This window comes from Chiloscyllium plagiosum, unplaced genomic scaffold, assembly GCF_037043375.1.
Source record: "Chiloscyllium plagiosum isolate Xiang-an unplaced genomic scaffold, Cpla_swu_hap1 HiC_scaffold_24, whole genome shotgun sequence".
NCBI classification, from domain to species: Eukaryota; Metazoa; Chordata; class Chondrichthyes; order Orectolobiformes; family Hemiscylliidae; genus Chiloscyllium; species Chiloscyllium plagiosum.
This window is the reverse complement of record NW_028270162.1, coordinates 15,312,112-15,332,009: the sequence shown is the minus strand read 5'-3', so window position 1 is coordinate 15,332,009 and position 19,898 is coordinate 15,312,112. Positions and strand designations below refer to the sequence as shown.

Here is a 19,898-nt window from a genome sequence, read left to right as displayed (position 1 = left end):
ACCAATGCTCACACACTCTCCAATACACATGCACATGTCAACACTCACACCCACCAATACTCACACACACACAAACGCACACACACTCACTCTAATACTCTCACACACAACCCAATATTCACACAAACCCCAATGTTCACCCCCCCCAATACTCACACAAACCCCAATATTCACATGTCCCAATCTTCACACACATCCCAATACTCACACACACTCCAATATTCACATTTACCCCAATATTCACACACCCCAATACTCATACAAACCTCGATATACACATGCCCCAATCTTCACACACATCCCAATACTCACACACACTCCAATATTCACATACACCCCAATATTCACACAGACCCCAATATTCACACAGACCCCAATATTCACACAGACCCCAATATTCACACACACCCCAATACTCACACAAAGCCCAATATTCACACACACCCCAATATTCACGCACACCCCAATATTCACACACACCCCAACACTCACACAAACCCCAATATTCACACAAACCCTAATACTCACACACATCCCAATACTTACACACATCCCAATACTCGCACACACTCCAATATTCACACCCCCCCGATACTCACACACCCCAATGCTCACCCCTCCAATACTCACACACCCCAGTACTCACACACCCCAATACTCACATACCCCAATACTCTAGCACTCTCCAATACTCATGCACACCCCAATACTCACACACACCCAAATACTCACACACCCCAATACTCTCCAATACACATGCACACACCAATACTCTCACACACCCCAATACTCACACATACCCCAATACTCAATACTCATGCACACACCAATGCTTACACACTCTCCTATACACATGCACACGTCAACACTCACACCCACCAATACTCACACATACAAACACACACACACACTCACTCTAATACTCTCACACACAACCCAATATTCACATATGCCCCAATGTTCACACACCCCCCAATACTCACACACACCCCAATATTCACATGCCCCAATCTTCACACATATCCAAATACTTACACACACCCCAATATTCACACATGCCCCATTACTCACACACACCCCAACTTTCACACATACCCCAATACTCAAATACAGCTCAATATTCATGCACACGCCAATACTCTCACACAAACCCCAATACTCACAAACATCCCAATACTCACACACACCCCAATACTCTTACACATCGCAATATTCACACACATCCCAAAACTAACACACGCCCCAATACTCTTGCACATCCTCATACTCTTGCACACCCCAATACTCTCCCACTCTCCAATACTCATGCACACACCAATACTCACTCACACCCCAATACTCTCACACTCTCTAATGCTCATGCCCACCCAATACTCACGTGCACCTCAATACGCTCACACATCGCAATATTCACACACATCCCAAAACTAACGCACACCTCAATACTCTCACACACCCCAATACTCACACACTCTCCTATACACATGCACACGTCAACACGCACACCCACCAATACTCACACACACACTCACTCTAATACTCTCACACACAATCCAATATTCACATATGCCTAAATATTCACACACACTCCAATATTCACACAAACCCCAATATTCACACATACCCCAATACTCACACAAACCCCAATATTCACACACATCCCAATACTTACACACACTCCAATATTCACACACACCCCAATATTCACACACACCCCAATACTCACACACACTCCAATACTCACACACACCCCAATACTCACACACACTCCAATATTCACACACACCCCAATACTCACACAAACCCCAATATTCACACACATCCCAATACTTACACACACTCCAATATTCACACACACCCCAATATTCACACATACCCCAATACTCACACAAACCCCAATATTCACACACATCCCAATACTTACACACACCCCAATATTCACACACACCCCAATACTCACACACACCTCAATACTCACACACACCCCAATACTCACACACTCTCCTATACACATGCACACGTCAACACTCATAACCACCAATACTCACACACACACATACAAACACACACACATTCACTCTAATACTCTCACACACAACCCAATATCCACATATGCTTAAATATTCACACACACCCCAATATTCACACAAACCCCAATATTCACACAAACCGCAATACTCACACACACTCCAATATTCACACCCCCCCAATACTCACACACCCCAATACTCACACGCCCCAATACTCACACACCCCAATACTCACACACCCCAATACTCACACACCCCAATACTCACACACCCCAATACTCACACACATCCCAATACTCACCCCCCCCAATATTTGCATACACCAATACTCACACACCCCAATACTCACACGCTCCAATGCTCACACATTCTAATACTCACACACACCTCAATACTCACACACACCCCAATACTCACACACACAATATTCTATCACTCTCCAAACTCATGCACACACCAATACTCTCACACACCCCAATACTCACACACACCCCAATACTCACACATGCTAATACTCACGCACACCCCAATACTCGCACACCCCAATACTCACACCCACCAATATTCTCTCACACATACAAAGACACACACACTCTAATACTCTCACACACCTCAATATTCAAATATGCCCCAATATTCGCACACACCTCAATACTCACACAAACCCCAATATTCACACCCCCAATATTTACATACAATCCATTACTCACACAAACCCCAATATTCACACATCCCAAATTTCAACACACCCCCCAAATTTCATCCTCCCGATCCTCACACACACCCTAATACTCACAAACACCCCAACATTCACACACACCCCACTACACTCACACATCCCCAAATTTCACACACAGCCCAATACTCACACACACCCCAATGCTCTCACACTTCCCAATACTCACACACACCCCAATACTCACACACCCAAATATTCACACATCCCAATACTCTAGCACTCTCCAATACTCATGCACACACCAATACTCTCACACACCCTAATACTAACACACACCCTAATACCCTCACACACCAATATTCATACCCACACCTACACTTTCACATAAATCCCAATACTTGCACACGGCAATGCTAACACACACGCCAAGACTCACACACACAAAATTCACACATGCCCCAATACTCTCACACACAAATTAATACTCTCAAACACAACCCAATACTCTCACACACCCCAATACTCACACTCTCCTCCTACATTCACACATACCCCAATACTCACACAAACCCCAATACTAACACACATCCCAATACTTACACACATCCCAATACTCACACACACTCCAATATTCACACACCCCCCAATACTCACACACACCAATACTCACACGCCCCAATACTCACCCCCCCAATACTCACCCCCCCAATACTCACACACCCCAATACTCACACACACCCCAATACTCACATGCTCCAATACTCACACACTCCAATACTCTCACACACCCCAATACTCACACACACCCCAATACTCACACACCTCAATACTCTATCACTCTCCAAACTCATGCACACACCAATACTCTCACACACCCCAATACTCACACCCCCCCAATACTCACACACACTCCAATACTCGCACACCCCAACACTCACATCCACCAATATTCTCTCACACATACAAAGACACACACACTCTAATACTCTCACACACCCCAATATTCAAATATGCCCCAATATTCGCACACACCTCAATACTCACACAAACCCCAATATTCACACATCCCAAATTTCAACACACACCCCAAATTTCATCCTCCCAATACTCACACACACCCTAATACTCACAAACACCCCAACATTCACACACACTCCATTACACTCACACACACCCCAAATTTCACACACACCCCAATACTCACAAACACCTCAATTCTCACACTCACCCCAATACTCACACACACCCCAATACTCGCACATGCCAATACTTACGCATGCCAATACTCACCCATACCCCAATACTCTCACACCTCAATACTCACACACACCTGAATACTCTTGCATGCTCCAATACTCACACACACCGAAATACTCACACGCACCCCAATGCTCACACACACTCCAATACTCACACATGCCAATAGTCACACACACCCCAATAATCACCCACACCCCAATATTCTCACACCTCAATACTCATGCACACCCCAATACTCACACCCCCCCAATACTTTTGCACGCTCCAATACTCACACAAACACCCCAATACTCACACGCACCCCAATACTCACACACACACCAATACACATACACACCCCATTACTCATATATGCCAATACTCACGCACACCTCAATACTCACACACGCTGATACTACACGCACACACCAATACTCATACATGCCCCAATATTCATACCCACTCCAACACTCTCACAGTCCAGTACTCACACATACCCCAATACTCACACCCACCACAATACTCACACATCCCCCAATACTCTCACACACCCCAATACTCACACCCACCACAATACTCACACACCCCCCAATACTCACACACACCTCAATACTCATGCACACACCAATGCTCACACACTGTCCTATACACATGCACACGTCAACACTCACACCCACCAATACACACAAACACACACACACTCACTCTAATAATCTCACACACAACCCAATAGTCACACACCCCCCAATATTCACACAAACCCCAATATTCACACATACCCCAATATTCACACAAACCCCAATATTCACACACATCCCAATACTTACACACATCCCAATACTCACACACACTCCAATATTCACACACCCCCCAATACTCACACACCCCAATACTCACACGCCCCAATACTCACACACCCCAATACTCACACCCCCCCCCAATACTCACACCACCCCAATACTCACACACCCCAATACTCACACCCCCCCCAATATTCGCATACCCCAATACTCACACACCCCAATACTCACACGCTCCAATACTCACACACTCCAATACTCTCACACACCCCAATACTCACACACACCCCAATACTCACACACCCCAATACTCACACACCCCAATACTCTATCACTCTCCAAACACATGCACACACCAATACTCTCACACACCCCAATACTCACACCCCCCCAATACTCACACATACTCCAATACTCGCACACCCCAATACTCACATCCACCAATATTCTCTCACACATACAAAGACACACACATTCTAATACTTTCACATACCCCAATATTCAAATATGCCCCAATATTCGCACACACCTCAATACTCACACAAACCCCAATATTCACACATCCCAAATTTCAACACACACCCCAAATTTCATCCTCCCAATACTCACACACACCCTAATACTCACAAACACCCCAACATTCACACACACCCCATTACACTCACACACACCCCAAATTTCACACACACCCCAATACTCACAAACACCTCAATTCTCACACTCACCCCAATACTCACACACACCCCAATACTCGCACATGCCAATACTTACGCATGCCAATACTCACCCATACCCCAATACTCTCACACCTCAATACTCACACACACCTGAATACTCTTGCACGCTCCAATACTCACACACACCGAAATACTCACACGCACCCCAATGCTCACACACACTCCAATACTCACACATGCCAATAGTCACACACACCCCAATAATCACCCACACCCCAATATTCTCCCACCTCAATACTCATGCACACCCCAATACTCACACCCCCCCAATACTTTTGCACGCTCCAATACTCACACAAACACCCCAATACTCACACGCACCCCAATACTCACACACACACCAATACACATACCCACCCCATTACTCATATATGCCAATACTCACGCACACCTCAATACTCACACACGCTGATACTACACGCACACACCAATACTCATACATGCCCCAATATTCATACCCACTCCAACACTCTCACAGTCCAGTACTCACACATACCCTAATACTGTCACACACTCTAATTCTCATATGCACACCCCAGTACTCACACACACCCCAATACTCTCACACACCCGAACATTCACACACACCCCAATATTCACACACACCCCAATACTCTCACGCACCCCAACATTCACACACATCCCAACATTCACACACACCCCAATATTCACACACACCCCAATACTCTCACACACCCCAATATTCACACATACCCCAACATTCACACACATCCCAACATTCACACACACCCCAATATTCACACACACCCCAATACTCTCACACACCCCAATATTCACACACACCCCAACATTCACACACACCCCAATATTCACACACACCCCAATACTCTCACACTCCCCAATATTCACACACACCCCAATACTCTCACACACCCCAATATTCACACACACCCCAATACTCACACACACCCCAATACTCTCACACACCCCAATATTCACACACACCCCAATACTCACACACACCCCAATACTCTCACACACCCCAATATTCACACACATCCCAATACTTACACACATTCCAATACTCACACACACACACCAATATTCACACACCCCCCAATATTCACAAACACCACAAAACCCATACACATCCCAATATTCACATGCCCCAAATTTGATTGCCCCCCCCCCAGATTTCACACTCTCCCCAATGCTTACACGCCCCAATACTCACAAACATCCTAATACTAATTGGGGGCGGCACGGTGGCACAGTGGTTAGCACTGCTGCCTCACAGCACCAGAGACCCGGGTTCAATTCCCGCCTCAGGCGACTGACTGTGTGGAGTTTGCACGTTCTCCCCGTGTCTGCGTGGGTCCCCTCCGGGTGCTCCGGTTTCCTCCCACAGTCCAAAGATGTGCAGGTCAGGTGAATTGGCCATGCTAAATTGCCCTTAGTGTTAGGTAAAGGGGTAAATATAGGGGTATGGGTGGGTTGCGCTTCGGCGGGTCGGTGTGGACTTGTTGGGCCGAAGGGCCTGTTTCCACACTGTAAGTCTAATCTAATCTAATCTAAGTCTACTCACACACACCCCAATACGCACACATCCTCCAATACTCACACACTCTCCAATACGCATTCACCCTCTAATACTCACACACCTTTCAATACGCACAAACATCCCAATATCCATGCACAACCCAATGCTCATGCACATCTCAATACTCACACCCACCAATACTCTCTCTCTCACACACACATGCAAACGCACACAGGCTTGAAGCATGGCACTCCAACCGGAACTCAATCCATAAACTTATTGAACTGGACCCCATATACAAACCACTCAGATACATAACTGGATGTACTGGAAAACAGAGACACATAAATACCAGGTGGGACAGACCATCAGTGCTTCACCAGAGGCACACTGACGATGTCACCTAGTGAGGTGATGAAACGTCTGCAGAAAAACACATTCACTTGATGAAGGAATCTACAATCTCAGATACACACACATACACAAATTAATGCCCAACATTCAACACCACACACACACGCACAGAAACAGATGCGCATATACTCCATTTTACAATTTTCTTGGAATTTTTTTTTCAGACAATGCTACTGGAGCGAATTCATGTCCAACAGCAACCAAATGGTGAGGGATCGTTTAATGTCTTCTACCAGATGCTGGCTGGCTTGGATCGATCTCTCAGGTAGAGTGTCAGTTTGACTCGGGAACTTGTACAGAATGCACTGAGCCCGCTCTCTGTAGGTGTATAGACAGTAATGGTAGGTGTATGGACAGTAACAGTAGGTCTATAGACAGTATTGGTAGGTGTATAGACAGTAACAGTAGGTGTATAAACAGTAAGGGTATGTGTACGGATAGTAACAGTATGTGTATGTACAGAAATGATAGGTGTATAGACAGTAATTGTAGGTGTAAGGATAGTAACAGTAGGTGTATAGACAGTAATGGTAGGTGTATGGACAGTAACAGTGGGATTATGGACAGGAACAGTAGATGTATGGACAGTAACAGTAGGTGTACAGACAGTAACGGTAAGTGTATGGACAGTAACAGTAGGTATATGGACAGTAACAGTAGGTGAATAGACAGTAACAGTAGGTGTACAGACAGTAATGGTAGGTGTATAAACAGTAACGGTAAGTGTATGGACAGTAACAGTAGATGTATGGACAGTAACAGTAGGTGTACAGACAGTAACGGTAAGTGTATGGACAGTAACAGTAGGTATATGGACAGTAACAGTAGGTGAATAGACAGTAACAGTAGGTGTACAGACAGTAATGGTAGGTGTATAAACAGTAACGGTAAGTGTATGGACAGTAACAGTAGATGTGTAGACAGTAACAGTAGATGTATAGACAGTAACAGTAGATGTATGGACAGTAACAGTAGGTGTACAGACAGTAACGGTAAGTGTATGGACAGTAACAGTAGATGTGTAGACAGTAACAGTAGATGTATAGACAGTAACAGTAGATGTATGGACAGTAACAGTAGGTGTACAGACAGTAACGGTAAGTGTATGGACAGTAACAGTAGATGTATAGACAGTAACAGTAGATGTATGGGCAGTAATGGTAGGTGTATGGACAGTAACAATAGATGTATGGACAGTAATGGTAGGTGTATGGACAGTAACAGTAGGTGTATAGACAGTAACAGTAGGTATATGGACAGTAATGGTAGGTGTATGGACAGTAACAGTAGGTATATGGACAGTAATGGTAGGTGTATGGACAGTAACAGTAGGTATATGGACAGTAATGGTAGGTGTATGGACAGTAACAGTAGGTATATGGACAGTAATGGTAGGTGTATGGACAGTAACAGTAGGTGTACAGACAGTAACGGTAAGTATATGGACAGTAACAGTAGGTGTATAGACAGTAACAGTGGCATTGGAGGGCCACTCTCTGGATTCATTTAAGAAGGAGTTGGATAGAGCTCTCAAAGATAGTGGAATCAAGGGTTATGGAGATAAGGCAGGAACAGGATACTGATTAGGAATGATCAGCCATGATTATATTGAATGGCGGTGCAGGCTCGAAGGGCTGAATGGCCTACTCCTGCACCTATTGTCTATTGTCTATTGTAACAGTAGATGTATGGACAGTAACAGTAGGTGTACAGACAGTAACGGTAAGTGTATGGACAGTAACAGTAGGTGTATGGACAGTAATGGTAGGCATATGGACAGTAACAGTAGGTATATGGACAGTAATGGTAGGTGTATGGACAGTAACAGTAGGTATATAGACAGTACCAGTAGGTGTATGGACAGTAACGTAGATGTGTGGACAGTAACAGTAGGTATATGGACAGTAACAGTGGGTATACGGACAGTAACAGTAGGTGTATGGACAGTAACAGTAGGTGTACGGACAGAAACGGTAGGTGTATGGACAGTAACAGTAGGTGTACGGACAGAAACGGTAGGTGTATGGACAGTAACAGTAGGTACATGGACAGTAACAGTAGGTGTATAGACAGTAACAGTAGATGTATGGACAGTAACAGTAGGTACATGGACAGTAACGGTAGGTGTATGGACAGTAACGGTACGTGTATGGACAGTAACAGTAGGTACATGGACAGTAACAGTAGGTGTATAGACAGTAACAGTAGATGTATGGACAGTAACAGTAGGTATATGGACAGTAACAGTAGGTGTATAGACAGTAACAGTAGATGTATGGACAGTAACAGTAGGTACATGGACAGTAACGGTAGGTGTATGGACAGTAACGGTACGTGTATGGACAGTAACAGTAGGTACATGGACAGTAACAGTAGGTGTATAGACAGTAACAGTAGATGTATGGACAGTAACAGTAGGTATATGGACAGTAACAGTAGGTGTATAGACAGTAACAGTAGATGTATGGACAGTAACAGTAGGTACATGGACAGTAACAGTAGATGTATGGACAGTAACAGGTGTACAGACAGTAACGGTACGTGTATGGACAGTAACAGTAGGTGTATAGACAGTAACAGTAGATGTATGGACAGTAACAGTAGGTACATGGACAGTAACGGTAGGTGTATGGACAGTAACAGTAGGTGTACAGACAGTAACGGTAAGTGTATGGACAGTAACAGTAGGTGTATAGACAGTAACAGTGGGTATACGGACAGTAACGGTAGATGTATGGACAGTAATGGTAGGTGTATGGACAGTAACAGTGAGTATATGGACAGGAATGGTAGCTGTATGGACAGGAATGTTAGGTGTTTGGACAGGAATGGTAAGTATACGGACAGTAACAGTAGGTGTATAGACAGTAACAGTAGGTGTATAGACAGTACCAGTGGGTATACGAACAGTAACGGTAGGTGTATGGACAGTAACAGTGGGTGTATGGACAGTAACAGTAGGTGTACGGACAGTAACAGTAGGTATACAGACAGTAACGGTGAGTGTGTGGGCAGTAACAGTAGGTGTATGGACCGTAACAGTAGATGTATAGACAGTAACGGTAGGTGTATGGACAGTAACAGTGGGTATATGGACAGTAACAGTAGGTGTACGGACAGTAACAGTGGGTGAACGGCCAGTAATAGTGGGTGTATAGACAGTAATCGGAGGAGTACAGACAGTAACGGTAGGTATACGAACAGTAACAGAATGTGTATAGACAGTAATGGTAGGTGTACGGACAGTAACAATGGGTATATGGACAGTAACAGTAGGTGTATAGACAGTAACAGTAGGTGTACGGACAGTAACAGTGGGTGTACGGGCAGTAATAGTGGGTGTATAGACAGTAATCGGAGGAGTACAGACAGTAATGGTAGGTATACGAACAGTAACAGTATGTGTATAGACAGTAATGGTAGGTGTACGGACAGTAACAATGGGTGTATAGACAGTAATGGGAGGAGTGTGGACAGTAACGGTAGGTATACGAACAGTAACAGTAGGTGTATAGACAGTAATGGTAGGTGTATGGACAGTAACAGTAGGTATACGAACAGTAACAGTACGTGTATAGACAGTAACATTAGGTGTATGGACAGGAACGTTAGGCGTATGGACAGTAATGGTAAGTATATGGACCGTAACAATCGATGTTTGGGCAGTAACAGTAGGTGTATGAACAGTAACAGTTGGTTTATCTACAGTAACGGTAGTTGTATGGACAGTAACAGTAGGTGTAAGGATGGTAACATTGGGTGTATGGACAGTAACAGTTGGTATATAGACAGTAGCAGTAGGTGTATGGACAGTAATAGTCGGTGTATGGACAGGTATGACTATGTTTACATTGGTATGGCCAAGTTTATACAGGTATGACTATGTTTACACAGGAGAAAGTGAGGTCTGCAGATGCCGGAGATCAGAGCTGAAAATGTGTTGCTGGAAAAGCGCAGCAGGTCAGGCAGCATCCAGGGAACAGGAGAATCGACGTTTCGGGCATAAGCCCTTCTTCAGGAATCCTGAAGAAGGGCTTATGCCCGAAACGTTGATTCTCCTGTTCCCTGGATGCTGCCTGACCTGCTGCGCTGTTCCAGCAACACATTTTCAGCTATGTTTACACAGGGTATGACTATGTTTCAACAGATATGGTCATGTTCAACCGAAGTTGTCAAAAACTGACAGCACACAATTATTGCTTTCAGGAAGGCAAATGGTATATTGGTCTTCATTGAAAGAATATGAGTCTTACTGCAGCTATACAGGGCCTTGTTGAGACCCCACCTGCAGTACTGTGTGGGATTTTAGTCTCCCTGCCTGAGAGAGTCACGTATTGAGCAAAGAGAGAGTGATCACTAGGCTTATACCAGGGATGGCAGGACTGACCTATGAGGAGAGATTGGTTTGATTGGGCCTGTATTCAATAGAGTTTGGAAAGATGAAGAGAGATTATTTGATTGAAATGCCTAAAATTCTAACACTGCTTGACAGACTGAGGTGAAGCAGGATGGTTGGAGAGTCTAGAAACAAGAGTTACAATCTCAGGATACAGGTTATTGATTTCTGGGTTTCTTGTTATGTTCTGTTGTGAGGCTTCAGAACCAACCACAAATCTTCCTTCTAGTACAGACACATTGGGCCAAATGACATCCTTATGCACCACAACAATATTGTCATCCTGCTAGTCCAATATTGTCATTACTGCTGTTCAGTAATGGCGGGGAATGGTTCACGATAAATCTCTGCAGAAGACGCTCTTATCTGAATGAACCAGGTCAGTTTAATGACAGCTCAGTAACTGTATATGTGTTCCACTAACTCTCAGGCAGATTGACTATTGCTAACTAGAGGTTGAGAAGCCACGTTCACCTACTTGCTGTTCAACAGCTACCTGCTCTTGATTACAACAAGGCAGCATGGTAGCTCAGTGGTTAGCACTGCTGCTTCACAGCACCAGGAACCCGGGTTCAATTCTACCCTCAGGGGCAACTGTCTGTGTGGAGTTTGCACATTCTCCCATCAGTTTCCTCTGGGTTTGCTCCAGTTTCCCCTGCAGTCCAAAGATGTGCAGGTTAGGTTGCATGGCTATGCTAAATTGCCTGTAGTGTGCAGGGATGAACAGGCTAGGTAGATTGGCTATCGTGTCCAGGTGGGATAGCCATGGGGAATGGAGGGTTGTAGGGTAGCTATGGGGGGATGCTCTTCCAAAGGTTGTTGTGAACTCAATGGGTCAAATGATCTGCTTCTGCACTGTAGGGATTCTATGATATGAAGACTTAATGTTCCATGCACTGAAGAATGGGTGGAGCTTCAGCTTGCCTCACACAATATATCCGACATGACAACAATGACTGTAAAGCACTTTGAGATCTCCTTAGGTCATGAAAGGAGCTATATACGTGCAATTTTATTAAATCTCTGATTGTGTTTCCACTCGAGTCATTTGTTGATGTATGCTTGTTTATGTTTTGAGTGTGAAATTGCAATGGAGCCCTAAATGTTGCTTATATTCTGAAAGGGAAAGATAAGATTGTATAATGATAGACCACCAGGTGGCAGTATGAGGCAGCACTAGCAGAAATAAGAACTTCATTCTTATGATGAACTGAATGGGGAATATGACAGGCTGAGCTCGTGAGTTGCTGCTTTGATTTGTGTTATACTTACAATCAAAATTATTTCTGCACCTTTCTCTTTGTTTAATCACGTGCAGATCAAAATTATTTCTACACACTTTATTTAAAAACACAGAAACACACACAGGTCAAAATTATCTCTATATATTCCTCTTTATTTAAATACACAGAGAATATTGCAAACAAATCCCTTCAATATATTGCCCCTGTTGTCAATTCCTAATTGGGATGTTTGGTGTCACTCCTGGTGCCTATGTCCCACACCCACGTCTCATTGTATAGTTTACAGTCATTCCCTACCCTTCCCCAGTTTCTGACATGGCCATCTCTCACCATATCCCACCTCCCATCCCCCCTCCTAAAGAAAAGGCAATTCAAGGTACAATGTTTGATGCCTCTCTGAGGCCGAATCAAACCTTTTACAATGTTGGTGTCATTTTTGACTCCATAACTGGCTACCCACCTCTTGATTATAACGTCACCAAGAGTCGCACCCAACTCCATCCTGTACCAGTTCAACAGCTGCTGTAACCCTCATACAGTGCCCTGTTACCCAGCATCCCACATTCTACCCTCCACAAACTTCCTTTGTCTGATGTCGATGGTCTCTGGATGTAGCTGGCAAGGCTACCAACGACTGTCCACCCCTAACCATCCATGAAGGGGTATTGGTCAGCTGCTTTCTGGAAATGTTGCCCTATTCGAGCTGTGAGGAACCAGAAGAACTTGCGAATAGCATTTGCTTATTCCAGTACAACCACTGTGTTCATTTTCAAGTATCACTGGTGTTTAAATTCGTTTTTCCATCTCAAGAGGTAGGTCCAAGCTGAAACAGTAAAGGATTGCTGAGATAGTTCTAGGTTATGACGGTATCCTTGTTCAGGAGGATCATTATACAAAGCAAATATGCTGCAAGATTAGACTGCTAATGAGTTGAATTTCCAGCTTGGATTGAGTGCATCTGAAATAGAGCATTACACTTGTTTAATAATGGTCACAAAATGACTGGTTTGTTATAAAAATCCAGCTGGGATAGTAATGTCGTTCAGCAAAGCTATCAGCCATCTTTACCCAGTCTGACCTTTCTGTGACTTCAGAACTGTCATTGGATCTTCCACCCTCTGCCATTCAACTTGAGGCTGTCATCAACTCTGCTGCCTGTTGTTCTTTCACACCAGATCCAATTCACCCATCATTCCTTGCACTTCCTCACACACATTGGCTTCTGGTCAATCCATGCCTGGATTTTAAAATTCTCATCCTCGTTTTCAAATCCCCCTCTGGCCTCATATCGCTGTAATCTCCTCCAGCCCCACAACTCTGGGAGATCTCTGGCCTGTTGCTCCACTGTTGGCAGTTGTGCCCACACGTGCCTGAACCTGAGGTCAGTAATTCCCTCCTGAAACATCTCCACCTCTCCTTCTGCCTGAAAGACATTCCTTTCACTTTCATTTGTAGGTAGGTTTTTCAAAATCATGAGAGGACTGCAGAGAGTAGATAGGGAGAAGCTCTTCTTGCTGGTAGAAGGAACAAGAGTGAGAGGACACAGATTCAAAGTGATGTGAGAATGAAGCCAGGGTGATGTGAGAAAAAACCTCTATCACACCGTGCATCGTCAGGGTCTCGAAATGTGGGGGAGAGAGGTTCAACTGAGACATTCAAGAGGCATTGGATGATTGTTTGCAAGAGTGTGGGGAGAAAGCAGGAGATTAGCTCTGGGTAATGAAGCTCAATTGAAGAGCCATTGCAGGTATGATGGGCCAAATGGCCTCTGTTAGTGCTGTAACAATTCCGTGACTTTGTGGCATCTGCCCTAAGGTCACCTTATGCAACTCGGTGTAAAATTATACTTAGTCACGCTCCTGTCAAGCAAATTGCAAATGTGTTTTACAATGTTAAAGGTGCTAATTAAATGCAGGCTATTGTTGTTGCTTTTCTACTTCCTGCACCAATACTCCAGTAGATGGAAGTGGACTTGGGCAATCAAGTGGCTTTGGCTGAGCTTGTCATGAATTGAATCGAATGAATTGAATTAGCTTTAAGGTCATTTATCAGACAGACCTGCTGAAGTGGGTGGATGTTTGGCATTGATGCCCCTGGTTCTGTGGGCAGTAACCACATCACTGATTGTGCGCTCTGTTTTCTTTAACAGGACTGAGCTGCATTTGCACCAGATGGCAGACAGTCAGATATTTGGAATTTTACCATTGGCAAAGGTAAGCGAAGCTGAGGACTGTGTTGTGGTTCAGAGGAAGCAGCTGATGGTGGGTTTTTCTAATGCATGTGGCAGACATGTACCAGAGGCCTGGTTATGGTTCGGGCAGGGGTACATAACAACGGTGCCAGGCACCACAATGTGAAGGGCACAGTCAGGAAACCCTCATGGCGCTGAGGAAGACATTTCACTCTGCAGTATGTTTATTTCCAGTTGATCATGAGCCCCATATATTTTACGTTGCAATTTTGATCTTACCCTTTGAAACTTCATCTCTTTAGATGGGAAAACTCCGAATGCTCCTCATTATAATCCCCTTCAAAATATTCATTAAAGATATTCATTATGGGCGGCACGGTGGCACAGTGGTTAGCACTGCTGCCTCACAGCGCCAGAGACCCGGGTTCAATTCCCACCTCAGGCGACTGACTGTGTGGAGTTTGCACGTTCTCCCCATGTCTGCGTGGGTTTCCTCCGGGTGAACCGGTTTCCTCCCACAGTGCAAAGATGTGCAGGTCAGGTAACTTGGCCATGCGGGGTAAATGCGGGGCGGTGTGGACTTGTTGGGCCGAAGGGCCTGTTTCCACACTGTAAGTAATCTAATCTAATCTAATATTCCATGGGGAACAAGATGCTTGTCTAATTTATTGAGAGAGGAATTACGTATTCATCCTATAATATTGTCAGTGTTGACGTGTCTTGTTTTACAGGATGTGGGTCTCACCGGCAAAACCACCATTAATTGCCCATTCCCTAACTGCACCCTGAAAAGGCAGCTTCCTGAACTGGTCCAGTCATTGGCAAGACTATATATAATATAGGGACTACCCTGTCCCTAATTACTCCAGCGAAGGGGGTAGTGATTCATTTTGTTTAACTGCTACACCCACAATGCTGTCAGGGGGAGAATTCTAGGATGTTGACCCATTGATAGTGAAGGAACAGTGATGTGTTTGCTGGTCAGGGTGGTGAATGGCTTGGAGGGGAACCCGTGGGGGTGGTGTTCCCATGTATCTGCTGCCCTCATCCTTCTGGGTGGTAGTGTAGTAAATTTGGACGATGCTGCTGGAGGAGTGTTGTGCCAATGCAGCTCATAGGTGGGGCACCCTGTGCACCAATGGTAAAAGGAGGGAATGTTAGAGGTGTGTGTCACATGGGGTTGCTTTGCCCTGGATAGTTCCTTCAATGCTATTGCAGCTACACCAATCCAAGGCATGACAGCTGAATGAATGTTAAATATGATAAAAAAGAGACAGCAAAAGGAGTTTAATCAGGCCAACTGGCTTTTCCTCATCCTTGACTTTTCTATTGATAAGCATTATGGGTCTTGGCAAGGGAGGAAACCTTTAACAAGATAATAACAAATGGAAGAATCCATTGTCTGTGCTGGCTGCAGCTCAAATACTAAGTCCAGAGGGAACCCAGAGTGTTGTGAATGCAAGTCTACATTCAGCCTCAGTGAACAGGCTGTCCATCCTTTCTGGGTGGTCTACAGGGGGCTGATGAGCCACATGTCAGTCATACAACTGCAGACTGAGATAGCTGCTGAATCCTTTTACCTTTAATGAAAGTAATAACATAATGAAGTGACACTGGTATTAGCAGTCCCCTGCCATCTGGGTTTGAGAAATGAAGTTAGAATAATGGACTAGAAAGCTGCATTACAGAAACCCAGTACATTGTATAAGAACAGTCTGTAAATGAAGGAGTTACAGTGAAAGGAAAGGTTGGTAGGTGTAGAGGATGTTGGATGACTAGAGAAATTGAGGGTTTCGTGAAAAAAAGAAGGAAGTATATGTCAGGTGTAGACATCGAGTGAATCCTTAGAAGAGTATAAAGATAGGAGGAATATACTTATGAGGGAAATCAGGAGGGCAAAAAGGGGATATGAGATAGCTCTGGCAAATAGGGTTAAGGAGAATCAAAAGGGTTTTTACAAATACAATAAGGACAAAAGGGTAATAGGGAGCGAATAGGGCCCCTCAAAGATCAGCAAGACAGCCTTTGTGTGGAGCCACAAGAGATGGGGAAGATACCAAATAAATATTTTACATCAGTGTTTACTGTGGAGGAGGACATGAAAGATATAGAATGCAGGGAAATAGATGGTGACATCTTGAAAAATATCCATATTACAGAGGAGGAAGTGCTGGATGCCTTGAAACACATAAGGGTGGATAAATCCCCAGGACCTAATCAGGCGTACCCTATAACTCTGTGGGAAGCTAGAGATGTGATTGCTGGGCCCCTTGCTGACATATTTGTATCATCAATTGTCACAGGTGAGGTGCCAGAAGACTGGAGGTTGGCTAACGTAGTGCCATGATTTAAGAAGGGTGGTAAGGACAAGCCAGGGAACTATAGACCAGTGAGCTTGACGTCAGTGATGGGCAAGTTGTTGGAGGGAATCCTGAGGGAAGGATGTACATATATTTGGAAAGGCAAGGGCTGATTAGGGATAGTCAACATGGCTTTGTACGTGGGAAATCATGTCTCACAAACTTGGTTGAGTTTTTTGAAGAAATAACAAAGAGGATTAATGAGGGCAGAGTGGTAGATGTGATCTATTTGGACTTCAGGAAGGCGTTCAACAAGGTTCCCCATGGGAGACTGATTAGCAAGGTTAGATCTCACGGAATACAGGGAGAGCTAGACATTTGGATACAGAACTGGCTCAAAGGTAGAAGACAGAGGGTGGTGGTGGAGAGTTGTTTTTCAGACTGGAGGCCTGTGACCAGTGGAGTGCCACAAAGATCAGTGCTGAGTCCTCTACTTTTCAGAGATATAATTAGTAAGTTTGCAGATGACACCAAAATTGGAGGTGTAGTGGGACAGCGAAGAAGATTACCTCAGATTACAATGGAATCTTGATCAGATGGGCCAGTGGGGTGAGAAGTGGCAGATGGAGTTTAATTTAGATAAATGTGAGGTGTTGCATTTTGGGAAAGCAAATCTTAGCAGGACTTATACACTTAATGGTAAGGTCCTAGGGAGTGTTGGTGAACAAAGAGACCTTGGAGTGCAGGTTCATAGCTCCTTGAAAGTGGAGTCGCAGGTAGATAGGACAGTGAAGAGGGCGTTTGGTATGCTTTCCTTTATTGGTCAGAGTACTGAGTACAGGAGTTGGGAGGTCATGTTGTGGCTGTACAGGACATTGGTTAGGCCACTGTTGGAATATTGTGTGCAATTCTGGTCTCCTTCCTATCAGAAAGATGTTGTGAAACTTGAAAGCGTTCAAAAAAGACTTACAACGATGTTGCCAGGGCTGGAGGCTTTGAACTATAAGGAGAGGCTGAACACGCTGGGACTGAATTCCCTGGAACATCGAAGGCTGATGGGTGACCTTATAGAGGTTTATAAAATTATGAGGGGCATGGATAGGATAAATAGACAAAGTCTTTTCCCTGGGGTGGGGGAGTCCGGAACTAGAGGGCATAGGGTGAGAGGGGAAAGATATAAAAGACACCTAAGGGACAACTTTTTCGTGCAAAGGGTGGTACGTGTATAGAAGTGGTGGAGGCCGGTACAATTGCAGCATTTAATAGGTATCTGGATGGGTATATGAATAGGAAGGATTTAGAGGGATATGGGCCAAGTGCTGGCAGATGGGGCTAGATTAGGTTGGGACATCTCGTTGGCATGGACGAGTTGGACCGAAGAGTCTGTTTCAGTGCTGTACACCTGTATGACTCTATGACTCTAAAGTGCTTTTCTATTATTCATGTTTATTCATATCTATTGTTCATAATGAGGAGAATTGCAAAGATTCTTAAAATTGTGATCTCCGAGCAGGTATTTGATTTCATGCGATGACGATAATGATGTTCACTTTCTTACGCTTCAGGGAGAGGAGAGGCAGAGAGCATCCTCAGCATTTAGCAGACTACAGGCAGCGATGGAGACACTGGGATTCACAGCACAAGAGCAAATGGCCATTTGGCACGTACTGGCAGCCATCTACCACCTTGGAGCTGCTGGGGCATGTAAAGGTAATGCCATCCAGACAGGGCGGGGCATATATAGGTAAAGCCATCCAGACAGGGTGGGGCATATAAAGATAATGCCATCCAGACAGGGTGGGGCATATAAAGTTAATGCCATCCAGACAGGGTGGGGCATGTAAAGATAATGCCATACAGACAGGGTGTAGCTCTGGAGGAAGACCTTAACCTACTTTTGAACTTTCCCATAATTTCCAAGTGGTTTTATTGAGAGCTTCTGGCATTATCAGACTCATATCTGGAGTGTAGATCAAGAGGTTTACTTTTTTAAGTTGTGAAAACAAAATTTGAAGCATTAGTTGCAAAAGCAAATTGTGGAAATCCCATAAGACCCAGAAGATACAGGAACAGAATTAGGCCATTCAGCCCGTCGTCTCTGCTCCATCTTTCAATGGAGATCATGGCTGATCTGATAATCCTCAACTCCACTTTCCAGCCTTTTCCTCATAATCCCTTGATTCCCTCACTGATTAAAAATCTCAGCCTTGAATATAACGACCCAACTTTGACAGCCCTCTGAGGTAAAGACTTCTACAGATTCACTACTCTCTGAGAGAAGAGATTCCTCCTTATCTCTGTTTTAAATGTATGACTCCTTATTCTGAGATGATGCTGTCTGGCACTAGACTCTCCCACAAGGGAAAA

The 19,898-nt window shown here is 44.5% G+C and overlaps 1 protein-coding gene across 10 annotated transcripts in view; it reads left to right on the top strand.

The window, feature by feature from the left end:
- LOC122562395 (unconventional myosin-XVIIIb-like) overlaps nt 1-19,898 on the top strand; it is a 416,560-nt gene that overhangs the window by 85,368 nt on the left and 311,294 nt on the right. For all 10 annotated transcript variants that reach the window (XM_087999921.1, XM_087999916.1, XM_087999915.1 and 7 more), the window contains 3 exons: nt 7,565-7,665; nt 15,190-15,253; nt 19,097-19,241. In XM_087999921.1, coding sequence (XP_087856047.1) covers nt 7,565-7,665; nt 15,190-15,253; nt 19,097-19,241 — 310 coding nt within the window. The remainder of the gene's footprint in view (nt 1-7,564; nt 7,666-15,189; nt 15,254-19,096; nt 19,242-19,898) is intronic.